Source organism: Lepus europaeus, chromosome 13, assembly GCF_033115175.1.
Source record: "Lepus europaeus isolate LE1 chromosome 13, mLepTim1.pri, whole genome shotgun sequence".
NCBI lineage: Eukaryota > Metazoa > Chordata > Mammalia > Lagomorpha > Leporidae > Lepus > Lepus europaeus.
Genome location: NC_084839.1, coordinates 82,388,719 through 82,408,497, shown reverse-complemented (window position 1 = coordinate 82,408,497; position 19,779 = coordinate 82,388,719). Strand labels below are relative to the sequence as shown.

The following is a 19,779-nucleotide window of genomic DNA, read 5'->3' as shown; positions in this document are numbered from 1 at the left end:
AGCTGTGTTCTAAAACTCAGTTAAGAATGTATTTATTCTTCCTTCTTTGCATGAACTGTGAGTAGCCCTTTGCACCTGCTGACAACCCGGCCTTCTTTGTCTTGATGGGATTTTGTCTCCTTAAGTGTTTGAGTGCTCGCAGGGAGCTCAGCCACCACAGGGGCAGAAGTACAACTAAGAGAATGTTTAGTAACCAGAGTGGGAAGGGTATGGGCCCAAGATCTGTGCTTCTCAACTATTTTTTTTTTTTTTTCTTAAATAGATGTTGAAATTCTTGGTGAGGTCATTTCACATGTAAGTTATAAGGCATTATACCATCAATAGTTAAGTGACTGTTCTACTTATTAATTATTAGAGAAAACATCATTACTGCCACTTTATGGGTAAAGACAGTGAGACTTAGGATAACTACTTACCACATCTCGGTCATTTAAGAGGCAAGACAGACTACATGCTAGCTCATCTTAAGGTGACTTTGATGTTTTGAGAGAACCATTTACTTCGGAAGTGCAAATAGTTGTTAATTTTTTAGGGAAAAAAAAATCTCTCCCAAAGCTATTGTCAGTCCCGGATTCTGAGACCCCTTCTAAGGGTCAGGGCAAAGCTGTGGGTTGGGGGCCCTCTTGTGGCACAAATCAGCAAAGCACGCCTTTCCGAGAGATTACTATGTGGAGTTGAGCTTACTCCCATCATCAAATTTTAATTTGCTTCTTCAGTCTAGAAGAGTTCTGTAGCATTTGGTCCCTTTCTTCAAACGTAAATTTCTAAAACACACCTTTGTGAATTTAAGGTGGAATTTCAGTGTTGGCCACTTTGAACTTCGGTATATTCCAGACATGGAAACTAGAGCCGGATTTATTGAAAGCACCTTTAAGCCCAGAGGAAACAAAGAAGAGTCTAAAATTATTTCAGATGTGGAAGAACAGGAAGCTGCCACGATGGACGCGGTGATAAAGGTCTCGGTGGCCGACTGGAAGGTCATGGCGTTCAGCAAGAAGGGAGGGCACCTGGAGTGGGAGTACCAGGTACTGCAGCCACTGAGGATCTGTGCGCGTGTCTCTGCCTCTTCTGCTTTGACCACACCTGCCGTGCGGGCAGAAACACCTGCTGTTCTTTATGCTTGACGAAATGTGTGGTTTCAGTGGCATCTTAGGAGCTGAAAGTGCGTAAATACTGCTTGAGTTATTGAAACTCTTCCTTCCGCTTTTGTTTAGTTTTGCACTCCAATTGCATCTGCCTGGCTGGTTAAGGATGGGAAAGTCATTCCCATCAGTCTCTTTGATGATACAAGCTACACGTCGAATGAGGATGCTCTGGAAGAGGAGGAAGACATTGTAGAAGCTGCCCGCGGAGCCACAGAGAACAGCGTTTACTTGGGTGAGACAAGTCTCTTGTCTAGTGATGCTACCCACTGGCATCTACGTGGTATTCTTGCACTTTTTAAATATTTATTTATTTACTTATTTATTTGAAAAGTGAGAGAAACAGAGAGAGAGAGAGAGATCTTTCATTTGCTAATTCACTCCCCAGTTGGCTACAAGAGCCAGGATTGGGGCAAGCTGAAGCCAGAAGCCTAGAACTCCAACCAGATCTCCCATGTGAGTGGCAGGGTCCCAAGCACTCGAACCATCTTCTTCTGCTTTCCCAGGCACATTGGCAGAGTCACATCACAAGCAGAGCAGCCAGTACTTCAACCAGTACTCGTATGGGATGCCACAGTGCCACCATGATGCCAACCCTGTGTTCTTACATTGTTCCCAGTTCAGAAGCCCCGATAGTAGCTTTAATCCCTAAATATATTCTATGATTTAGATTTTCCTGAAGGTTTGTATCTTGGTTTCCATTCCTGCTAATTTTTCATTTGTCCAATTCTGAATCTTTTAATAGCTGTAGTGTATTCTTTTTATCTGAGACCTTTTTTTGAAAAAAAAAAAAAAAGATTTATTTATTTATTTGAAAATTAGCGTTAACACAGAGAAAGGAGAGGCAGAAAGAGAGAGAGAGAGGTCTTCCATCTGCTGGTTTACTCCCCAATTGGCCGCAAGAGCCAGAGCTGCACCTATCCAAAGCCAGGAGCCAGGAGCTTCTTCCGGGTCTCCCACGTGGGCACAGGGGTCCAAGGACTTGGGCCATCTTCTACTGCTTTCCCAGGCCATAACAGAGAGTTGGATTGGAAGTGGAGCAGCCATATGAGATGCCGGCACTTCAGGGTCAGGGCATTAACCCGTCGCACGACAGCACTGGCCGCAGTATCTGAGACCTTTATTAAAAGATTAGAAGTGTTTTCATTGTACAGCATGATGTAAAATTATAAAGGTACTTAAAAAACTTCATGGAGGGGCTGGCATTGTGGCATAGTGGGTAAAGCTGCCGCCTTCAATGCCATCATCGCATGTGTGTGCAGATTCATGTCCCTGCTGTTCCACTTCCAGCTCCCTGCTGATGGCCTGGGAAAACAGTGGAAGATAGCCCAAGTGTTTGGGCCCCTTCCACCAACAAGGGAGACCTGGAAGAAGCTCCTGGCTCCTGGCTTCTGGCTTTGGCCTGGCCCAGCCTTGGCCATTGCAGCCAATTGTGGAGTGAACCAGCAGGTGGAAGATCCTCCTCTTTGTCCCTCTCTCTCTGTAACTCTGACTTTCAAAATAAATAGATTAATTGGGAAAAAAAAAAAAAAACCTTCATGGAGATGGAATTAAAAGGTACATTTATTTTGGTGCATAAAATTTTGAAATTCATGAATACTAAATTTCTTCAGAAACTTTAATCAAAATGTGTATTGTGTAAAAACTGCATGTATTTCACGATTTTCTTGCACCAGAAAACATTTACCTTTTAACCTCATGTATTTATCTCTAACGTATACAGCTTTCTAAATGAGTGTTTGTATTCACATTTTTATCAGTTTGTTTAATGATAGGATTTGGGGGCGGGTGTTGTGGTGCAGCAAGTCAGGCGTGTGCTTGCCAGGATGCTGACTCCCATATCAGAGAACTAATTTGAGTCCCAGCTGTTCCGCTTCCCATGCAGTTTCCTGTTACAGCACCTGGGTTGGCAGCAGAGGATGACCTAATTATTTAAGCCTTTGCCAGTTATGTGGGAAACCAGGACGGAGTTCCTGGCTCCTGGCTTCAGTCAGGCCCAGACCTGACTGTTGCAGCCATATAGGGAGTGAACCAGCAGAAGATCTCTCTGTCTCTCTATCACCCTACATTTCAGATAAATAAATCTTTTTTTAAAAAAAAAGAACAACAGATAAAGGTTTTGGTTGCAGGGGCAGGGGCTTTTTCTTTACACCTGTACAAACAATCTGAAAAACAAAAGCAAAATTCTGGTGTGCTTCTAGGTAATTGAAAGCCTTTAATACAATAAATCTTGAAAACTCTTGAATCTAATTTAAATCCCTTTGGTCATCACAGCCTCACAAAACTCTGTAAGTTCTATCAGTGTGCTGCACACCCCTTAATCTCAATGAAGTACAAGAATTTGATGGAATAACGTGGCACACATGTATCATGATAGCATTGGAATTAGCAGTAATGCTGGACTTATAAGCTTTTAGGGCAAACTTTTTGTTGAATAATCACTGAGTCAAATTTGAGTACAATAGGAGTGTCCACTTAAAAGAGCTATGTAGTGGCTGGCACTGCGGCTCACTAGGCTAATCCTTCACCTGCAGCGCCGGTACCCTGGGTTCTAGTCCTGGCTGGGGCCCTGGATTCTGTCCCAGTTGCTCCTCTTCCAGTCCAGCTCTCTGCTGTTGCCCGGGAAGGCAGTGGAGGATGGCCCAGGTCCTTGGGGCCTGCACCCGCATGGGAGACCAGGAGAAGCACCTGGCTCCTGGCTTCGGATCGGCGCAGCACACCGGCCATAGCGGCCATTTTGGGGGGTGAACCAATGGAAAGGAAGACCTTTCTCTCTGTCTCTCTCTCTCATTGTCTAAATCTGCCTGTCAAAAACAAAAATAAATAAATAAAAGAGCTATGTAGTACACAAAAAAATAACTGGAATTAATCTAATTTTATTCAGTCAAAATGAAAGGTTTTTGAAAAATTCATTGTGTCCTTGACAATGTCCTGTTCTATCCAGGAATGTATAGAGGCCAGCTGTATTTACAGTCATCAGTCAGAATTTCAGAGAAGTTTCCTACAAGTCCCAAAGCCTTGGAATCTGTCAATAATGAAAATGCAATTATTCCTTTGCCAACAATCAAGTGGAAGCCTTTAATTCGTAAGTGGATTATAAACTTTTATAGATAGTTTGGAATATTGCAAAGATTCGAGTTATTTTATGCTTTATGTTTTACTGGGAGATGGTGAAGGTCCTTCAAGTGTTGATAATGAGTTTTAATTATAATTTAGAGCAGTTTTTCCTGGAAGCAGCAGTTGCTTCTATAGAAAGAAATGTCAGTAAACTATTTCTCTGTACAATTTAGAAAAACTCTTAACCATGTCAAAGTAACGTTTATCCCTTAACATTTGTACTTGGAATATTTAGGTAAACTTATCTAGCTGTCACTTCGTATTCTTTGAGATGCATAAATGGAGTGAATTTACCTACTTCTTTAATTATGTTTCTATACTTTGGTTTTTAATTCACGTCACATCATATTTTGATTGCTTGTTTAAGTGAGTCATCTTCTCTATAAAACCGTGCACTTTGCAAGGGCCAGAACCGTGGTCCATTTGTTTAACGTGCGTGTCTGAGCTGAACTGTGGTTGAGTATCGGTTTACTCAGTGAATGAGCACATATCTTCTCACTGAAGTCTTGACAGTTACGATTCTGTCGTTTTCCTTTTAGATTCTCCTTCTAGAACACCCGTCTTGGTAGGATCTGATGAATTTGACAAATGTCTCAGTAATGATAAGTTTTCTCACGAAGAGTACAGTAACGGTGCCCTTTCGATTTTGCAGTATCCATATGGTAAGTGTGATTTCTCCTGGACGGAAAATATTGTTAAACTTACTAATTTAAAATTACTGGAATTCAAATGAAGAGATATTGATTGGGGTACAGAAAGCAAAATATTGTGAGTGGTGACTGAGCATACGAGCTACAAAGTCAGCTTGCGAGGGTCCAGATCCCAGTTTTGCCGTGTCCTACATGAGTGGACACACCTAACGTCCCTGTATCTCAGGGTCTTTATCTGTAAAATGAGGATGATAATCCTAATATCTGGTCGTTGTGAGGTTGTGGGGTCTGACTGAGATAATGCGCGTATATCTGTGTCTGCCTGGCACATAGTATCAGAAGACATTAGTTCTTGTATCAGCTCTCATTGAATTGTCAGCCTATATGACAATTACAGCCTGCATCAATGGCCTGTATAATGAAGAAAACAAATGTTTCCCATAGAGCTACATGAAAGTCACGTAAACCTGGTTGTGTTCATTTTGTTCTCAGACAAGGGAACTTAGTGCAGATGTCAAGAGTAGAAATTTGGCATGAATGGCACTCTTGTGGGAAGTGGGTTTTGGCCTGTTGTGTAAAATGCCCACTGGGACACCTGCACCCCACATCAGAGTGCCTGGGCTCCGTGTCTGCCTCAAGCTCCTGCCCCAGCTTCCTGCTAATGCAGACCCTGGGAGGCAGTAGTGATGGCTCAAGTGATTAGGTTCCTGCCGCCGCGTGGGGACCTGGAGGTTGGTCCCACCTTCAGCCTGGCCTGCCACTGAGCGCTGCGGGCATTCAGGGAGTGAGCCAGTGGGTGGGAGCGCTCTTTCTCTGTGGTGTGTCTCACTCTTTTTGTCTCCCTCTCAAATTTTATAAATTCAAAAAAAATTTCTGTTTAGTAAACAGCCTTTTCTTTTTTTCTTTTTCTTTTTTTTTTTTTTTTTTTTAAGATTTATTTATCTGAGAGGCAGAGTTAGAGAGAGAGAGAGAGACAGATCTCCCATCTGTGGTTCACTCCTCAGATGGTCACAGTGACTGAGACTGAGGCTGGGCCAGGCCAAAACAAAGAGCCAGGAGCTTCATCAGGGTCACCCACGTGGGTGGCAAGAGCCCAAAGGCTTGGGCCATCTTCAGCTCAGCTGGTTTTTAAAAGTTAGATATATTCATATGTAAAACTCTTTTGAATAGGTAGGTATTTTAAAAGTCCTCAAATCTGCATCGAACAAAAACATAGATTCCTTATCAGTTACCTTCCATGTTAGAGCCAGAAAATTATTGTGTACCTTAAATTTGTCAGAAAAAAAAAGAGAAGGCTTTAAGTTAGAAACAGTAGGCTTTATCTGATATGGATCAAAAGAGGAGATGCTTAGCTTAGCAGTTGAGATACCTGCCTCCCACATCAAAATGCCTTGGTTCAATTCCTGGCTCTGGTCATTGGCTCCCACTTCCTTCTAATGCAGACCCTGGGAGGCAGTGGTGATGGCTCAAGTAGTTGGGTTCCTGCTACCTATGTAGGAGACCTGGATTAGGTTCCTAGCTCCTGTGGCCAACATTGTTGCTTAACCAGTAAAGCCACCATCTGCAGTGCCAGCATCCCACATACGCACCAGTTCGTCCCAGCTGCTCCACTTCTGATTCAGCTCCCTGTTAATGGTCTGAAAAAAGCAGCAGAAGATGGCCCTAGTGCTTGGGCCCCTGCCACCCACATGAGAGATTCGTATGAAGCTCCTGACTGCTAGCTTCAGCCTGGCCCAGCCCCAACCATTGCAGCCATCTGGGGGTGAACCAGGATGGAAAATCTCTCTCTCTCTCTCCCTCCCTCTCTCTCTCTCTCTCTCTCTCTGTACCTCTTATCTTTAAATAAGTAAATCTTAAGGAAAAAAAAGTTCTCAGCTACTGGCTCTGCCTGCCCCACCCCCCCCACCCCCACCCCCGCCCAGCTGTTGTAGACTTTTGGGCTTTTGGAGCAGATGGGAGCTCTCTCTTTTTCTCTGTTTTTTTTTTTTTTGTGTGTGTGTGTGTGTGTGTCACTTTGCCTCTCAAATAAATAATAATAGTTTTTTAAGAGAATTGATTAGTCTACCCATGTAGTGCACAATAGAAGGCAAACTTATTCTGACAGCCAGAAATGAACCAGAGAGCCAGAATAGAATACTTTCCTCTCAGCTTGTGAGGAATGATTGAGTGGTGGTAGAATTTGGTATTTTAGTGACACCGAGTGAAAGAAGACCTTACAATACCTTGAAGGAAGATTGAGTACTAAATCTTGTATTTAAAGTCTTGAGTTACTAATGGTAATGAATGGGGTGGCCTTTAAGGTTTCTTTTCTAGCCTTATTACTTAGGGAATAAGGGAAAAGATCTATATATAATGAAAAAGGAAAAACAAGGGGCTGTAGTGGTGTAGTGAGTTAAGCTGCTGCCTGCAACACCGGCATCCCATGCGAGCACCGCTTGGAATCCCGGCTGCTCCGCTTCTGAACCAGCTGCCTGGTACTGGGTCTGGGAAAGCAGCAGAGGATGGCCCGATGCTTGGGACCCTGCCACCCATGTGGGAGACGCAGGTGGAGTTCCGTTGTGGCCATTTGGGGAGTGAACCAGTGGATGAAAGATCTCTGTGTCGCCATCTCTCTGTTACTCTGCCTCTCCAGTAAATAAATAAATAAATCTTTTTTAAAACAGAAAGAAAAAGAGAAAATAAGGCAAAGGAAGATATTTGAAATGAGATAAAGAGATGAAACTTTTTTGACAAGGCCTTAATGTTGTAAGTCATAGGAAAATAGTTTTGAACAGTTGAAGGTATTTTGATTTACTTTTTTAAAGAAAACACCCTTGTCTTGTTTGTCTTTGAAGATAATGGCTACTATCTGCCGTATTACAAGAGGGAAAGGAACAAACGGAGCACCCAGATCACAGTCAGGTTCCTGGACAACCCCAGCTACAACAAGAACGTCCGCAGAAAGGACCCCGTCCTCCTCTTACACTGGTGGAAGGAAATCCTGGGGACCATTGTGTTTTGTATCGTAGCAACAACCTTTATTGTGCGCCGACTTTTCCACCCTCATCCTCACAGAGTAAGGCCCTGCTGAGACCCTCAGATACTTCAGAGAGTTGGAAGTATGGCACACTGTGGAGGGGTGGGGTGGGGAGGAGGGAACGTCACGCCAGCCTTGCCGTAAAATCACTGTTGCTTTTGCAGACAGCTGTCGCTTACTGATAGGGATACCTTCTGAGAAATGCGTCATTAGGTGACTCGGTCTTTGTGCAAACATCATAGAGGGCGTTTACTCAAGCCTACCTGGTGTAGCCCGCTACACACCTAAGCTATGTGGTATAAGCAACTGCTCCAAGGCCACAAACCGTACAACATGTCACTGTACTGAACTGTGTAGGCAGTGTAACACAGTATTTGTGTCAACATAGCAGATGTACAGCCAACATGCTGGGTGACAGAGATCTTTGTAACCTTGGGCCACTGCAGTGTATGTAGCGTGTGTGTGTGTCTGTGGCCAGCCACATTTGTGGTACCCGACCCCACTCTCACTGCCACTCCTTCACTCCCCATTCCCTCAACCCATCCCACCGAAGCTGATCTTGCCGAAGTTTTCGGTGATCTCTTTGTTGAACGTGGAGGACACGTTCCAGTCCTTACCTAACCAAACCTCTCCATCCTGACACCGCTGAACAGCCCCCTTTCACCATTCTTAGCTGGCTTCCTGGCCACTGTGCTATCCTGGTGTGGTGTGGGTGCCTCGGGCCTCACCTTCCTCCTCGTCTCCTGGTAACATCCGTGTTCCTCAGGGCTGTCTTCTGCTCATTCCACAAACCCTCCTCGACCAGCCCCCCCAACTTGCCCAGCTCCAGTGGTTTCCAGATCTGCTTCTCTGGAGCACCTCCCTGGTGGGTGCTACACAGGTGCCTCAGATGAGCCATGACTCAGACTGCACGTGGTTCCGCCCCTCTTCTGCCCCCAGCTTGTTCTGGTGCAGTCACCAAGCACTGTCAAACTCTTCCCTCTGAATGTCATTAAATTTGCCACCTTCCCCACCTCCCAGTTTCCATCGCATCTCTCTTGAATTGCTAAAGCAGCCTCTAACCCTGTGGCCATTGCACCTGCACACCCTGACTCTCTGGCTGCATTTCATGACTTAAAACCTCAGCCAGCTGACTCCTTGTTGTTGTTGGGGTAAAGTCCGGTCTTAGAGCATCCGAGGTTCTGAATGAGTTGCACCCTGCCTTCCTGTTACTCTCCCTTCCCTGTCACCCGGCCCCTGCTCCCCGCCCCCAGGACCGGTCACCGTGCCGAGCTGCTCTCAGCCCTCCTGTGAGCACGCTGTCCCTTGGACTTGGCCTCTGAAACTGTTCCCTGCCTCCTGTCCATTCCCTCTCACGTGATTGGTCACCAGGTTCTCTGGAAAGTCTTCCTTAACTCCTGATTCCAAGTTCGATTCCCTGCTGAGCTGTAGAACACCGTGGACTCCCCGTACAGAAGGATTTAACAGTGATCCTAATTTCGCCCCCTGCCACTGGACTGTGCATGCTTCAGGACAAGAACCCAGTCCACCTTGTTTATTACCATCTCCCTGTCCTCTCCTAAGCGCCTGGCATGTAATCAGCACTCAGAAAAGATTTATTGAAAGAATCGGTGATGAAACAGATAAATCTCAGTGCCCCCTGTGTCCATATTAACCATTCATGTCCCTGAAAATATTTTAGGAGATGTTAGTAATGAGACATTGCCAAGTTCAATTTCCTGTTGTTGGACACATTTTTAAAGCATCTACAAAGCTGGCTGGGAAAGAGATACCTCTGGTCCTGCCTGGAAGCTGGCACTCCTGCTTACTTGCGTGTACTGTCTTTTGTTTATGTGTAGGGGTGTATTATACTCACACTCTGCCTGTGACATACCCACAGCACAAAGAAACAAAACCTTGGCAGAGACTGGGGGGGATGGCAGTGGGAAGGTAAAGTTTTTCTCCTTAATAAGGAGAAATGCTCCATTTTGTGCTTTTTTAACTTTTATTTTTCCTGATGCTATTTATTTTCCACTGTTTTTTCAGTTCAGCTTTATACTGGTAATAATTTTATTTTCTACTCTATCAGCAAAGGAAGGAATCTGAAACTCAGTGTCAGACAGAAAATAAATATGATGCTGTGAGTGGTGAAGCCAGTGACAGCACCTGGAGTGATCTGAAAAGCTCTGGATATGTGTCGCGGTAAGAGTCTGATGATGTACGCTGTGTGCCACCCCTCTGCTGGCAGCCATTTGAGTCAGAGGACAAGTGACCCCTAAGGTCTTGCTTAAATGTCTTTTTCTTTTGTATGTGTGAGTATCTAGATAAAATATAGACTTAACCCTCAAGTAACTTAAATTTATTAAAGTGCCACGTACTCCAAGAGGGACAAGAATAGACTTTTATAGGAGTTTAGAAGTCAAATCACCAACTTAAGTTTTTATTTGAGTGACTTCATTATTTAGGGTCTGACATGTACTGGATTGGCATTAATAGTACCAAATAACATTTGTTATGTTTATTACAGTATTATGTGTCTCCATATTTTTCATAATCCTTACTACTTATTTCAGCTTTTATTCTGTCTGGAATAGGAACTAGAAATGGTAGGAAAATACCGATTACAGACAAATAATTTGGGGTGGGGGCAGCATTGTGGTTCAGCAGGTTAAGCCACCTCATGCAACACCAACATACCTTATGGGTGGCAGTTCAAGTCCCAGCTGCCTCACTTCCAACCCAGCTCCCTACTAATGCATCTGGGAAAGCAGTGAGAGATGGCCTAAATCTTTTTTAAAAAAGATATGTTTTTTAAAAACAGCAGAAGGAGATGGGTTAGCTAAAAATAGGCATTTCAAATAATTTGAAAGTAAAATAAAAGTAGCGAAGCCCTTAACAATCTGTCGAGTATAAAATATTCCCTTTGACACTTTGTGGCACGAGCAATGGTGTCATGGTTCATTTTTCACATCACAGGGATTATCACTGCTTTCCTCCTTGCCTCTATAGCATACTCCATCACCCTAGTGATATGGGACAAGAAGGGACTTTACTGAGTAATGTCTAGGGTGCTGGTTTGGTGACAGAGAAGATGGAAAATAATAGATGCATTACGTGTTAGAACTCTGTAGTGAGGTGGGCTCAACAGGAGATACACACAGGTACTTCAGAAAGTTCATGGGAGATAGAATTAAAAGATAACACATAGCAAGGTCTTAAGAAAACTCATGGAAAATGTGTATTTGGGGAAAAACTATACATGAAATTCAAAAGATTTTTGTACCAAATAAACTTATCCTTCCCCCACCTCCCTGCTTTTTTTCTTTACCCCCCATTTTATTTGAGAGACATCCAGATTCATCTTGTATTTGCTGGTTCACTCCCAAATGCCTGCAATAGCCAAGGCTGGACCAGGCTAAAGCCAGGAGTCCAGAACTCAGCCTGAGTCTCTCCCGTGGGTGGCAGGGAACCAAGTCCTGGGCCATCACCTGCTGCCTCCCAGGAGCATTAGCAGAAAGCTGGGCTAGAAGCAGAGGAGCTGGGCTCAAACCAGGCTCTCTGATTTGAGATTGGAGTGTCCCGAGTGCTGGCTTAACCTGCCTACCCCACGGGTCCACTTTTAGTGGTTACCATTACTTTTTTTCCTTTGATTTACAACACTAATTCCTTTTTTAAAAAAGCATCATCTCTCCTGTAATCGACATCCACAAATATGTTCATAACAAATTAAGGAAGAGCCCGGCGCTGTGGCTCAACAGGCTAATCCTCCACCTTGCGGCACCGGCACACCGGGTTCTAGTCCCGGTTGGGGCACTGGATTCTATCCCGGTTGCCCCTCTTCCAGGCCAGCTCTCTGCTGTGGCCCGGGAAGGCAGTGGAGGATGGCCCAAGTGTTTGGGCCCTGTACCTGCATGGGAGACCAGGAGAAGCACCTGGCTCCTGGCTTCGGATCAGTGCGATGCGCCGGCCGCAGCGGCCGTTGGAGGGTGAACCAACGGCAAAAAGGAAGACCTTTCTCTCTGTCTCTCTCTCTCACTGTCCGTTTTGCCTGTCAAAAACAAATAAACAAAAAAAAAAACAAATTAAGGAAGAAATGCTCAGGACTTGCTGGCCGCGTGCTTGTAGCTGGTAGTCATAACCACCTTCTTCCATGCCCACCCCGTGTTCCCTCCGCATTCACCCTGCACCTCAGCTGCTGTTCTTCACCTAATGGGCTGACTCAGATCAACCCTGAAGGGTCTGGGCCGTTAGTAGTCCTGCCTGGATGGGGTGTTGTGGTCGTCCAGTGACCTTAATCACAGGCATGGTAATACCAAGAGGCCCTCCGAGGAGTCCTGACTCCCACGGACACTCATCCTTACTTTCACTGTGGAACAGCAGCAGCGGTCTAGTTTCCCCTCAATGGTCAGGCTGCATCATCCCGGCCTACACCCAGAATCCACGCTCTCGGCCAGTAGATTCAGAGGCACTGGGTGGCAGTGCTGCCTTCCAGTTCAATGGAAATTATCCCGTCTCCTGGTGAAAATATTCCTTTCTGGAACTAAGAGCTCCAGGCCAACAGTGTGTAAGGTGGGGGAACAAGAAACAAACATTTTGCACGTGGGTCCGAGGGATAATGGTGAGTGGTGGCACTCCTGTTCCCATCCCTTGTTTCCTAGACCCGTGATTCCTGACTGTGGGAGAAGCAGCACCATGTACTGGTTGCTGACGGGGGCATACACAGCCTCCTGGAGAACCTTGCCCCAGCCCTGCAGGTATTGCCACCCTAGCCGGTGCTGCATCTGATTCCTCCGAAGGCCAACCCCTCACTGTGTCAGTCCAGCTGCTTTAGGATGGTGGGGGATGGGTAAAATGCCCTTGAATTCCTGCCAGTGAAGCAGCAGTTACTAGGTGCCTAACGAACGGTAAGGGGTAATTTAATATGCTTGTTAAGGAAGATGCTGGCTGGTAGACCAGTGCGCAGTGAGGGGGGAAGCAAGGGACCCGGCAGCTCCCTGGCAGTAATCCCCTGCTGAAGCCATTTATTGCCCAGTCAGTACTGACCCTGAACAGTAGTAGTTCAGGCTTTGGGAGAAGTAAAGCTTGGCCTTAAAGTCTGTGGGGAAAGGGATACTCAGTAAAACACAAGCGTAGAAGGAAGAGCAGCCGTGACCTAAGAGACTAAATCTGGCTGTGATGATTCAGGAGGGCCTCATAAATGAGGTCACATTGGAATTGAATCATAAGTTTTAAGAGTTAGACAAGCAGCAATGGGATGGGAGGAGTGGGGTTTCTTAAAGTGTCAAAGATGCCGTTGCAAGGCTGCTGCCAGAGAATTAGAAAGATGATTCTATTTCTAGGGCCTAAGATCATGGAAGATGCTACTTCTTTTTTAATATATATAAAATGTACCCATTTTTCTTCTTTTTTTGAAGATTTGTTTATTTATTTGAAAGTCAGAGTTACACAGAGAGAGGAAGGGCAGAGAGAGAGAGAGAGAGAGGTCTTCCATCTGCTGTCCCCCCCCCCCCCCCCCCCCCCGTTGACTGCAATGGCCAGAGCTGCACTGATCTAAAATCAGGAGCCAGGAGCTTCTTCCAGGTCTCCCACAGGGTGCAGGGGCCCAAGGACTTGGGCCATCTACTACTGCTTTCCCAGGCCATAGCAGAGAGCTGGATCGGAAGTGGATCAGCTGGGTCTTGAACCAGCAGCCATACGGGTACCTGCACTGCAGGCGGTAGTTTTACCCGCTACACCACAACGCCAGCCCCCTCATTTTTTCTTAATAAAGGAAAATAATTCAGTCGGCCCTCAAGGAATAGAAGGTTAAGTTTCTGGCTTTTGCCTCTGGGGAGATGGATGTGTAGGCTGTACCTTGACTAACTATTCTGAGGAATGCAGATTATCCCTGTTTATTTTCTGACAGTAATTGGCCTGTGGAGGGTGGAGAGCTATTGCCTCTCCTCCTAGCTCCATGCTTTAACCAGCTGAGACAACTCCTAAATTAGCGGGAATGTGTAAGCCATAAGGCAATAACCTTTATAAGAGACATCAAAGACCGTGTGATTCAACTCTCCCACATGGCTAGAGTGATCTCCACCTCATACACGCACTCATGATTTACTTCATGAGGTTATCCAACTGACAGCTGTTAGAACTTCCTTGTGCCAGGTGGTACCTGCATGCTCTCCTCCTCCGTGGTGCCTCGTACAGCTGTGGAGGGACGAGCCAGCTTCATGCAGACAGCTGCCGACTGTTGAGATGCAGTCTAAAGAGTCCCAAGTATGGTGTGCACAGTGCTGGGGAATAGAAGACACAGGTCTAGGAAAGCTTTCCAGAGGTGGGGATTGGAGCAGAAGGAAGAAGAGTGGGGTTCACCAAGTGCAGAGGAGGCCTTCCCCGTACAGCCAACAGCAGAAGCCAAAAAAACCAAAGTTGTGAGAGAGCAGGGTGCAGGTGCTGCGACGTGGAGGCCCAAGCCTAAGTGGCAGGAGGCGTGTTGGCTCCTGTCCCAGCACCCTTGGTGCTGAGCACTCTGACACGTGAGGCGGTCCTGCGCTGTCAGCTTTGGCCCCCACAGGCCCTTTTTCTGGCTTAAAACGTCTTAACTATAATAGGATTGTTTTTCTTCTGTCAAATTTACAAGCAATAACATTGAAATACATTTTCTTTTGAGTGAAAATGCCAAAGGAAGTGAAAGGTTAGAGACTTATTATTCTGGTAACTGATAGAAAGTTTTGGATGCAACAAATCAGTAGTACAATTGCTTTAAGAACAGGTGCTTTACAAGTGATGCCCAATTAAACAGAAGTTTTTTGGTTTTGATTTTGTAACCTAGGAAATTTACAATAATGTGTTTTGCTTCATTTATACAAATAAAAGAACTCTGAATGTTATCACTATAACAAAATTCAAACTATACTCTTTATCAACATAAGTTCTGGGTTTACTGAGTATACATTTTTATATCTGCTAAGATTGAACTGATTTTTACCTGCTCACCAAATTTGAAGCTGTTGCAAACTTTTTTAAAAATTTACTTTTTCTTTTTCTTTTCTTTTTTTTTTTTTTTTTAAGATATCTGACAGATTTTGAACCAATTCAGTGCCTGGGTCGTGGAGGCTTTGGAGTTGTCTTTGAAGCCAGAAACAAAGTTGACGACTGCAACTATGCCATCAAGAGGATCCGTCTCCCCAACAGGTAACAGTGCCACTGGTAGCAAACGCGGAGTTAGCGCTGCGTGATCTGACCTAACTGTCCGGTGTCCACACTATACCCGCACTTCCCAGACACTGTAGAGCCTGCAGAATCTGAGGCCCCCGGCACTAGCAGGGAACCAGTTTTCTAAAATTGTGATCTGTATAGATCGCTTTGCATCCAATTTAACAACTGTCCTTAACAACTCAGAACTTTTCCAAAGTGACACATGGGAGCTATAGACTTTAATAATAAAATTATGGCATTTTAAAATAATCTGTATTTATTGTAGCAAATAAGGAAAAGGACTCATATTAAAATAAAAGCCCTTTATATTATAATGTGTCCACACAGTGATGACACTGTTGACACTTCCGAGTAGTTCCTCATGGGTTTTTATCTTGGTGATAAATTTACCTACGGTTTTATCGTTGCTCCCTTCACTGTCTCATCAGTACTTCCCATGTTATTAAGAATATTTTATTAAAATACTAAAATCCGTTAGAAGTATGTTTTTGGCTTGGGAATAGTGCATTTAATACACATACCATATTTTGTTTAACTACTTCTTATTGTTAAACAACTTGTCTTCTAAATTATTACAACTGGAAATAACCACAATAAAAACCAACTTCAGCTATTGATGAGCACCTCAGTGTTCATCTTTACCCTGAATCCATGGCCACCTCTGTTTCCTTAGCCACTCAGAACAGTGTGGTGCTTATGACCAGCAGAGGAACTTAGATTTTATTCTGTAGACAGCCGGGCTGCCGAGGAGAAGAGCAGTGACACCAAGTAGACACATAGAGACGGCTGGTGGGAGGCAAGACAGGGCACCAGAGCGTTTGTTAGAAGATTGTTCTGCGGGGCGGCACTGGGGCGTAGTAAGCTAAGCCTCTGCCTGCTAGTATCTCATATGAGCGCCAGTTCAAGTCCCAGCTACTCCTCTTCCAATCCAGCTCTCTGCAATGGCCTAGGAAAGTGCTTGGGCCCCTGCCCCAACGTGGGAGACTGGGAAGAAGCTTCTGGCTCCTGGCTTTGGATTGGCCCAGATCTGGTCATTGCAGCCATTTGAGACCTTTCTGTTTGTCTCTTCCTCCCTATTTGTAACTCTGCCTCTCAACTAAATAAATAAAATCTAAGAAGAAGAAGAAGAAGAAGATTGTTTTGCAATAATTCAGTCCCAAGTTAAAGGAATTGAAAAGATGGGGCTGATAGGATTTGGTATCTGTGTGTGGGGACCTAGAAGCTGGAGAATTAAAAAATGTGCTAGGGTCCTTACAGAGAGGGGAAATGCTGGCGTAGCTGCCATGCTCCTGGGGAGAGAAGAGGATACACTTTGCACTTACGGATGTTGTTGGAAGGGATGGTGGGGCCTTTAGCTCTACCAGAAAAGCTGTCCGAGCCAAAGATGAAGTCCAGGTGCTTTCCTGGAGACACGCCATCGCCGTGCTGCTGAGTAGAGGCTTCTGTGTGCTAGGACAAACTTCCTGGGGCTGGAAGGTGGCCCCTGTCGGGGTGGGCTTCCTCTGTCCTGAGCAGGGAGGCTAAGCCCTCTTCTCAGTATGTCGCCTAAATACACTCAGCCTATTGACTACGTTAAGCAGTGGTCTTATTTAAGAGTCAGTAGTGATTCATTTTTCTAAGCCAGGAAAGCTTTGTTTTCATGAGGCAGTAGGTAGGCTTGGGGCACCTATTTCCAGAAGAACAAGTTGCTAAAATATATGTTTGTTTGTTTGTTTCATAAGCAAGACTTTTCTGTGTGGCTTTTCAGAATTCAAGGGAGAATCCCACCCCGTTATTCTTCTGTTTTCACTGTGGGATCGGAATGCTTCTTCAGAGATGAACAACCTCGTCACCTTATTTTCTCTGTTTCAGGGAGCTGGCTCGGGAAAAGGTGATGCGGGAAGTGAAGGCCCTAGCCAAGCTCGAGCACCCGGGCATAGTTAGGTATTTCAATGCCTGGCTGGAGGCGCCGCCAGAGAAGTGGCAAGAAAAGATGGATGAAATCTGGCTAAAAGATGAAAGGTAAGTTTACCTGTTGGACACACTCTTAAAATCTAATAGTTTCTAATTTTAGGCAAGTGTTTTTTCTTATGAGACACAGTATCATTTCGATAACTTTACAAGTAGGAAATTAAAAAAAAAAAAAGAAGAAGAAGAAGCAGGGAGTGCTCTCCCAGGCCATAACAGAGCTGGATCAGCAGTGGAGCAGCCAAACAGCCAGGACTGTGTGGCACAGCAGATATAGCTGCCACCTGGGATGCCAGCTTCTCATACAGGTGCCAGTTCCTGTCCTGGCTGCTCCACTTCCAATCCAGCTCCCTATTAATGGCCTGGGAAAAGCCTCAGAAAATGGTGCAAGTGTTTGGGCCCCTGTACCCACATGGGAGACCCGGATGAAGCTCTTGGCTCCTGGCTTTGGCCTACCTCAGCTGTGGCATTGCAGCCACTTAGGGAGTGAACCAGCAGATGGAAGATCCCTCTCTCACTGTCCCTGTCTCTCCCTTTCTCTCTGTAACTCTGACTTTCAAATAATAAATAAATAAATCTTTTAAAAAATAGCAGAGTCCTGCATCATCATGTTTGGAAAATTCTCTCACCACTTACATGGTGAAATTTTGTTAAGTTTTCAAACTGTAACTTTTAAAAAATTATTTACCAGTAATGCTCTTGGATCAGGAATGAAGAAATGACAGTCACTTTTCTCAATATGAAAATTCTCTGCTTCTATTTGTCACCATTTTTTTTTTTCTTAACTTTATTTAGGTTTTCTCTTAGCAGTTTAGCAGTTAACATGTATAACTTTTTTTAAGGTTTATTTATTTATTTGGAAGGCAGAGTTACAGAGAGGCAGAGGCAGAGAGAGAGAGAGAGAGAGGTCTTCCATCTGCTGGTTCACTCCCCAAATGGCTGCAACGGCCAGAGCTGTGCTGATCCAGAGCCAGGAGCCAGGAGCTTCCTCCAGATCTCCCACACAGGTGCAGGGGCCCAAAGACTTGGGCCATCTTCTACTGCTTTCCCAGGCCATAGCAGAGAGCTGGATCAGAAGTGGAGCAGCCGGGACTCGAACCAGCACCCATATGGGATGCTGGCATTGCAGGAGGCGGTTTTACCTGCTACGCCACAGCGCCGGCCCTGTATCTTCTTTTTAAGTAATTTTAAACTGTTTGCTCTTAAAAAAAATGTAAACTGGGGCTGGTTTTATGGCGAATGGGTGAAGCTACTCCTTGCAACAGTATAAAATTAAGCTTTCAAAAATATGTTTGTTTGAAAATCAGAGCAGTAGAGAGAGGGAGAAACAGAAAGAGAGAAATCTTCCATTCACTGGTTCACTTCCCAAATGGTCACAACAGCGAGATCTGGGCCAGACTAAAGCCAGGGGGCAGGAATTCCATCTGGGTCTCTGACATGGGAGGCAGGTCCCAAGTACTCGAGCCATCATCTGCTGCTTTCCCATGAGCAGAATCAAGCAGAGTAGCCAGACTAGAGCTGGCATGGCATCACAAGTGGCCGCTGAACCCTCAGTGCCAACCCTGAAGTTTCTTAGAAGCAAAGATTGGGTGTGATGCTCTTTGTCTTGCATAGCATGTTTTTATTTAGTTTGTCTTATGTCATTTGGTGACTGGCTTTGCTATAGTTGAAACCTTTTAAAGAAAGGCTGCAATTCAACTTATTTAAGCAAAGCGTGTATGCTTACTGCTGTCTCTTTGTTTTCTCCCAATTTCAGCACAGACTGGCCACTCAGCTCTCCCAGCCCGATGGACGCGCCATCAGTTAAGATACACAGAGTGGATCCTTTCTCTACAAAAGAACGCATTGAAATCATAGCTCCTTCACCGCAAAGAAGCAGGTCTTTCTCGGTCGGGATTTCCTGTGGCCAGACGAGTTCGTCCGAGAGCCGGTTTTCTCCACTGGATTTCTCGGGGACAGAGCACGGGGACGGCAGTGGGTCTGTGGATGCAGCCTCCAACCTCCGGGACAGTTGCCTCACAGACTGCGAGGGGGAAGACGGGACCATGGATGGCAATGACGAGGGACACTGCTTTGAACTGTGTCCTGCGGAAGCCTCTCCTTCCGTCAGGTCAAGGGAGAGAACCTCCTCTTCGATAGTGTTTGAAGATTCTGGCTGTGATAATGCATCCAGCAAAGAAGAGCCCAGAGCTCTCCGGCTGCCACTCGGCAACCACTGTGCTGATAAACTGACCCCTTTGCAGCCCTCGAGCAGCAACTCCTCCTCGGAAGCTACCCTGTCTGTTTCTCCTCCGAGACCAACCACACTGAGTCTGGATCTCACGAAGAACACTACGGAGAAGCTCCAGCCCAGCTCCCCGAAGGTGTACCTGTACATCCAGATGCAGCTGTGCCGGAAGGAGACCCTCAAGGACTGGATGAGCCGGCGCTGCACCATAGAGGAGAGGGAGCGCGGCGCGTGCCTGCACATCTTCCTGCAGATCACCGAGGCCGTGGAGTTCCTGCACAGCAAAGGGCTCATGCACAGGGACCTCAAGGTCTGTATCGTGCAAGGGCACGCCCAGCTTGCGGTCTGTCATCTGGTGAGCCAGAGCAGCCCTGGTGTACGTGGCTTTACCCTGCAGACCCTTAGAGCAGGGCAGGGCGTCACAGCCTTGGAGCTCGGAGGTCTGAGCAGGTAGCCTGAGGGTGCCCACTGCAGAAATAAGAAGGCTTGTGTTTGAAA

At 45.6% G+C, this 19,779-nt stretch overlaps 1 protein-coding gene across 1 annotated transcript in view; it reads left to right on the top strand.

The window, feature by feature from the left end:
- EIF2AK3 (eukaryotic translation initiation factor 2 alpha kinase 3) overlaps window positions 1-19,779 on the top strand; it is a 77,007-nt gene that overhangs the window by 40,661 nt on the left and 16,567 nt on the right. The window contains exons 5-13 of the mRNA XM_062209829.1: window positions 791-1,025; window positions 1,215-1,377; window positions 4,087-4,227; window positions 4,799-4,921; window positions 7,744-7,964; window positions 9,994-10,106; window positions 14,961-15,083; window positions 16,959-17,108; window positions 18,811-19,591. Of these exons, the coding sequence (XP_062065813.1) occupies window positions 791-1,025; window positions 1,215-1,377; window positions 4,087-4,227; window positions 4,799-4,921; window positions 7,744-7,964; window positions 9,994-10,106; window positions 14,961-15,083; window positions 16,959-17,108; window positions 18,811-19,591 (2,050 nt within the window). The remainder of the gene's footprint in view (window positions 1-790; window positions 1,026-1,214; window positions 1,378-4,086; window positions 4,228-4,798; window positions 4,922-7,743; window positions 7,965-9,993; window positions 10,107-14,960; window positions 15,084-16,958; window positions 17,109-18,810; window positions 19,592-19,779) is intronic.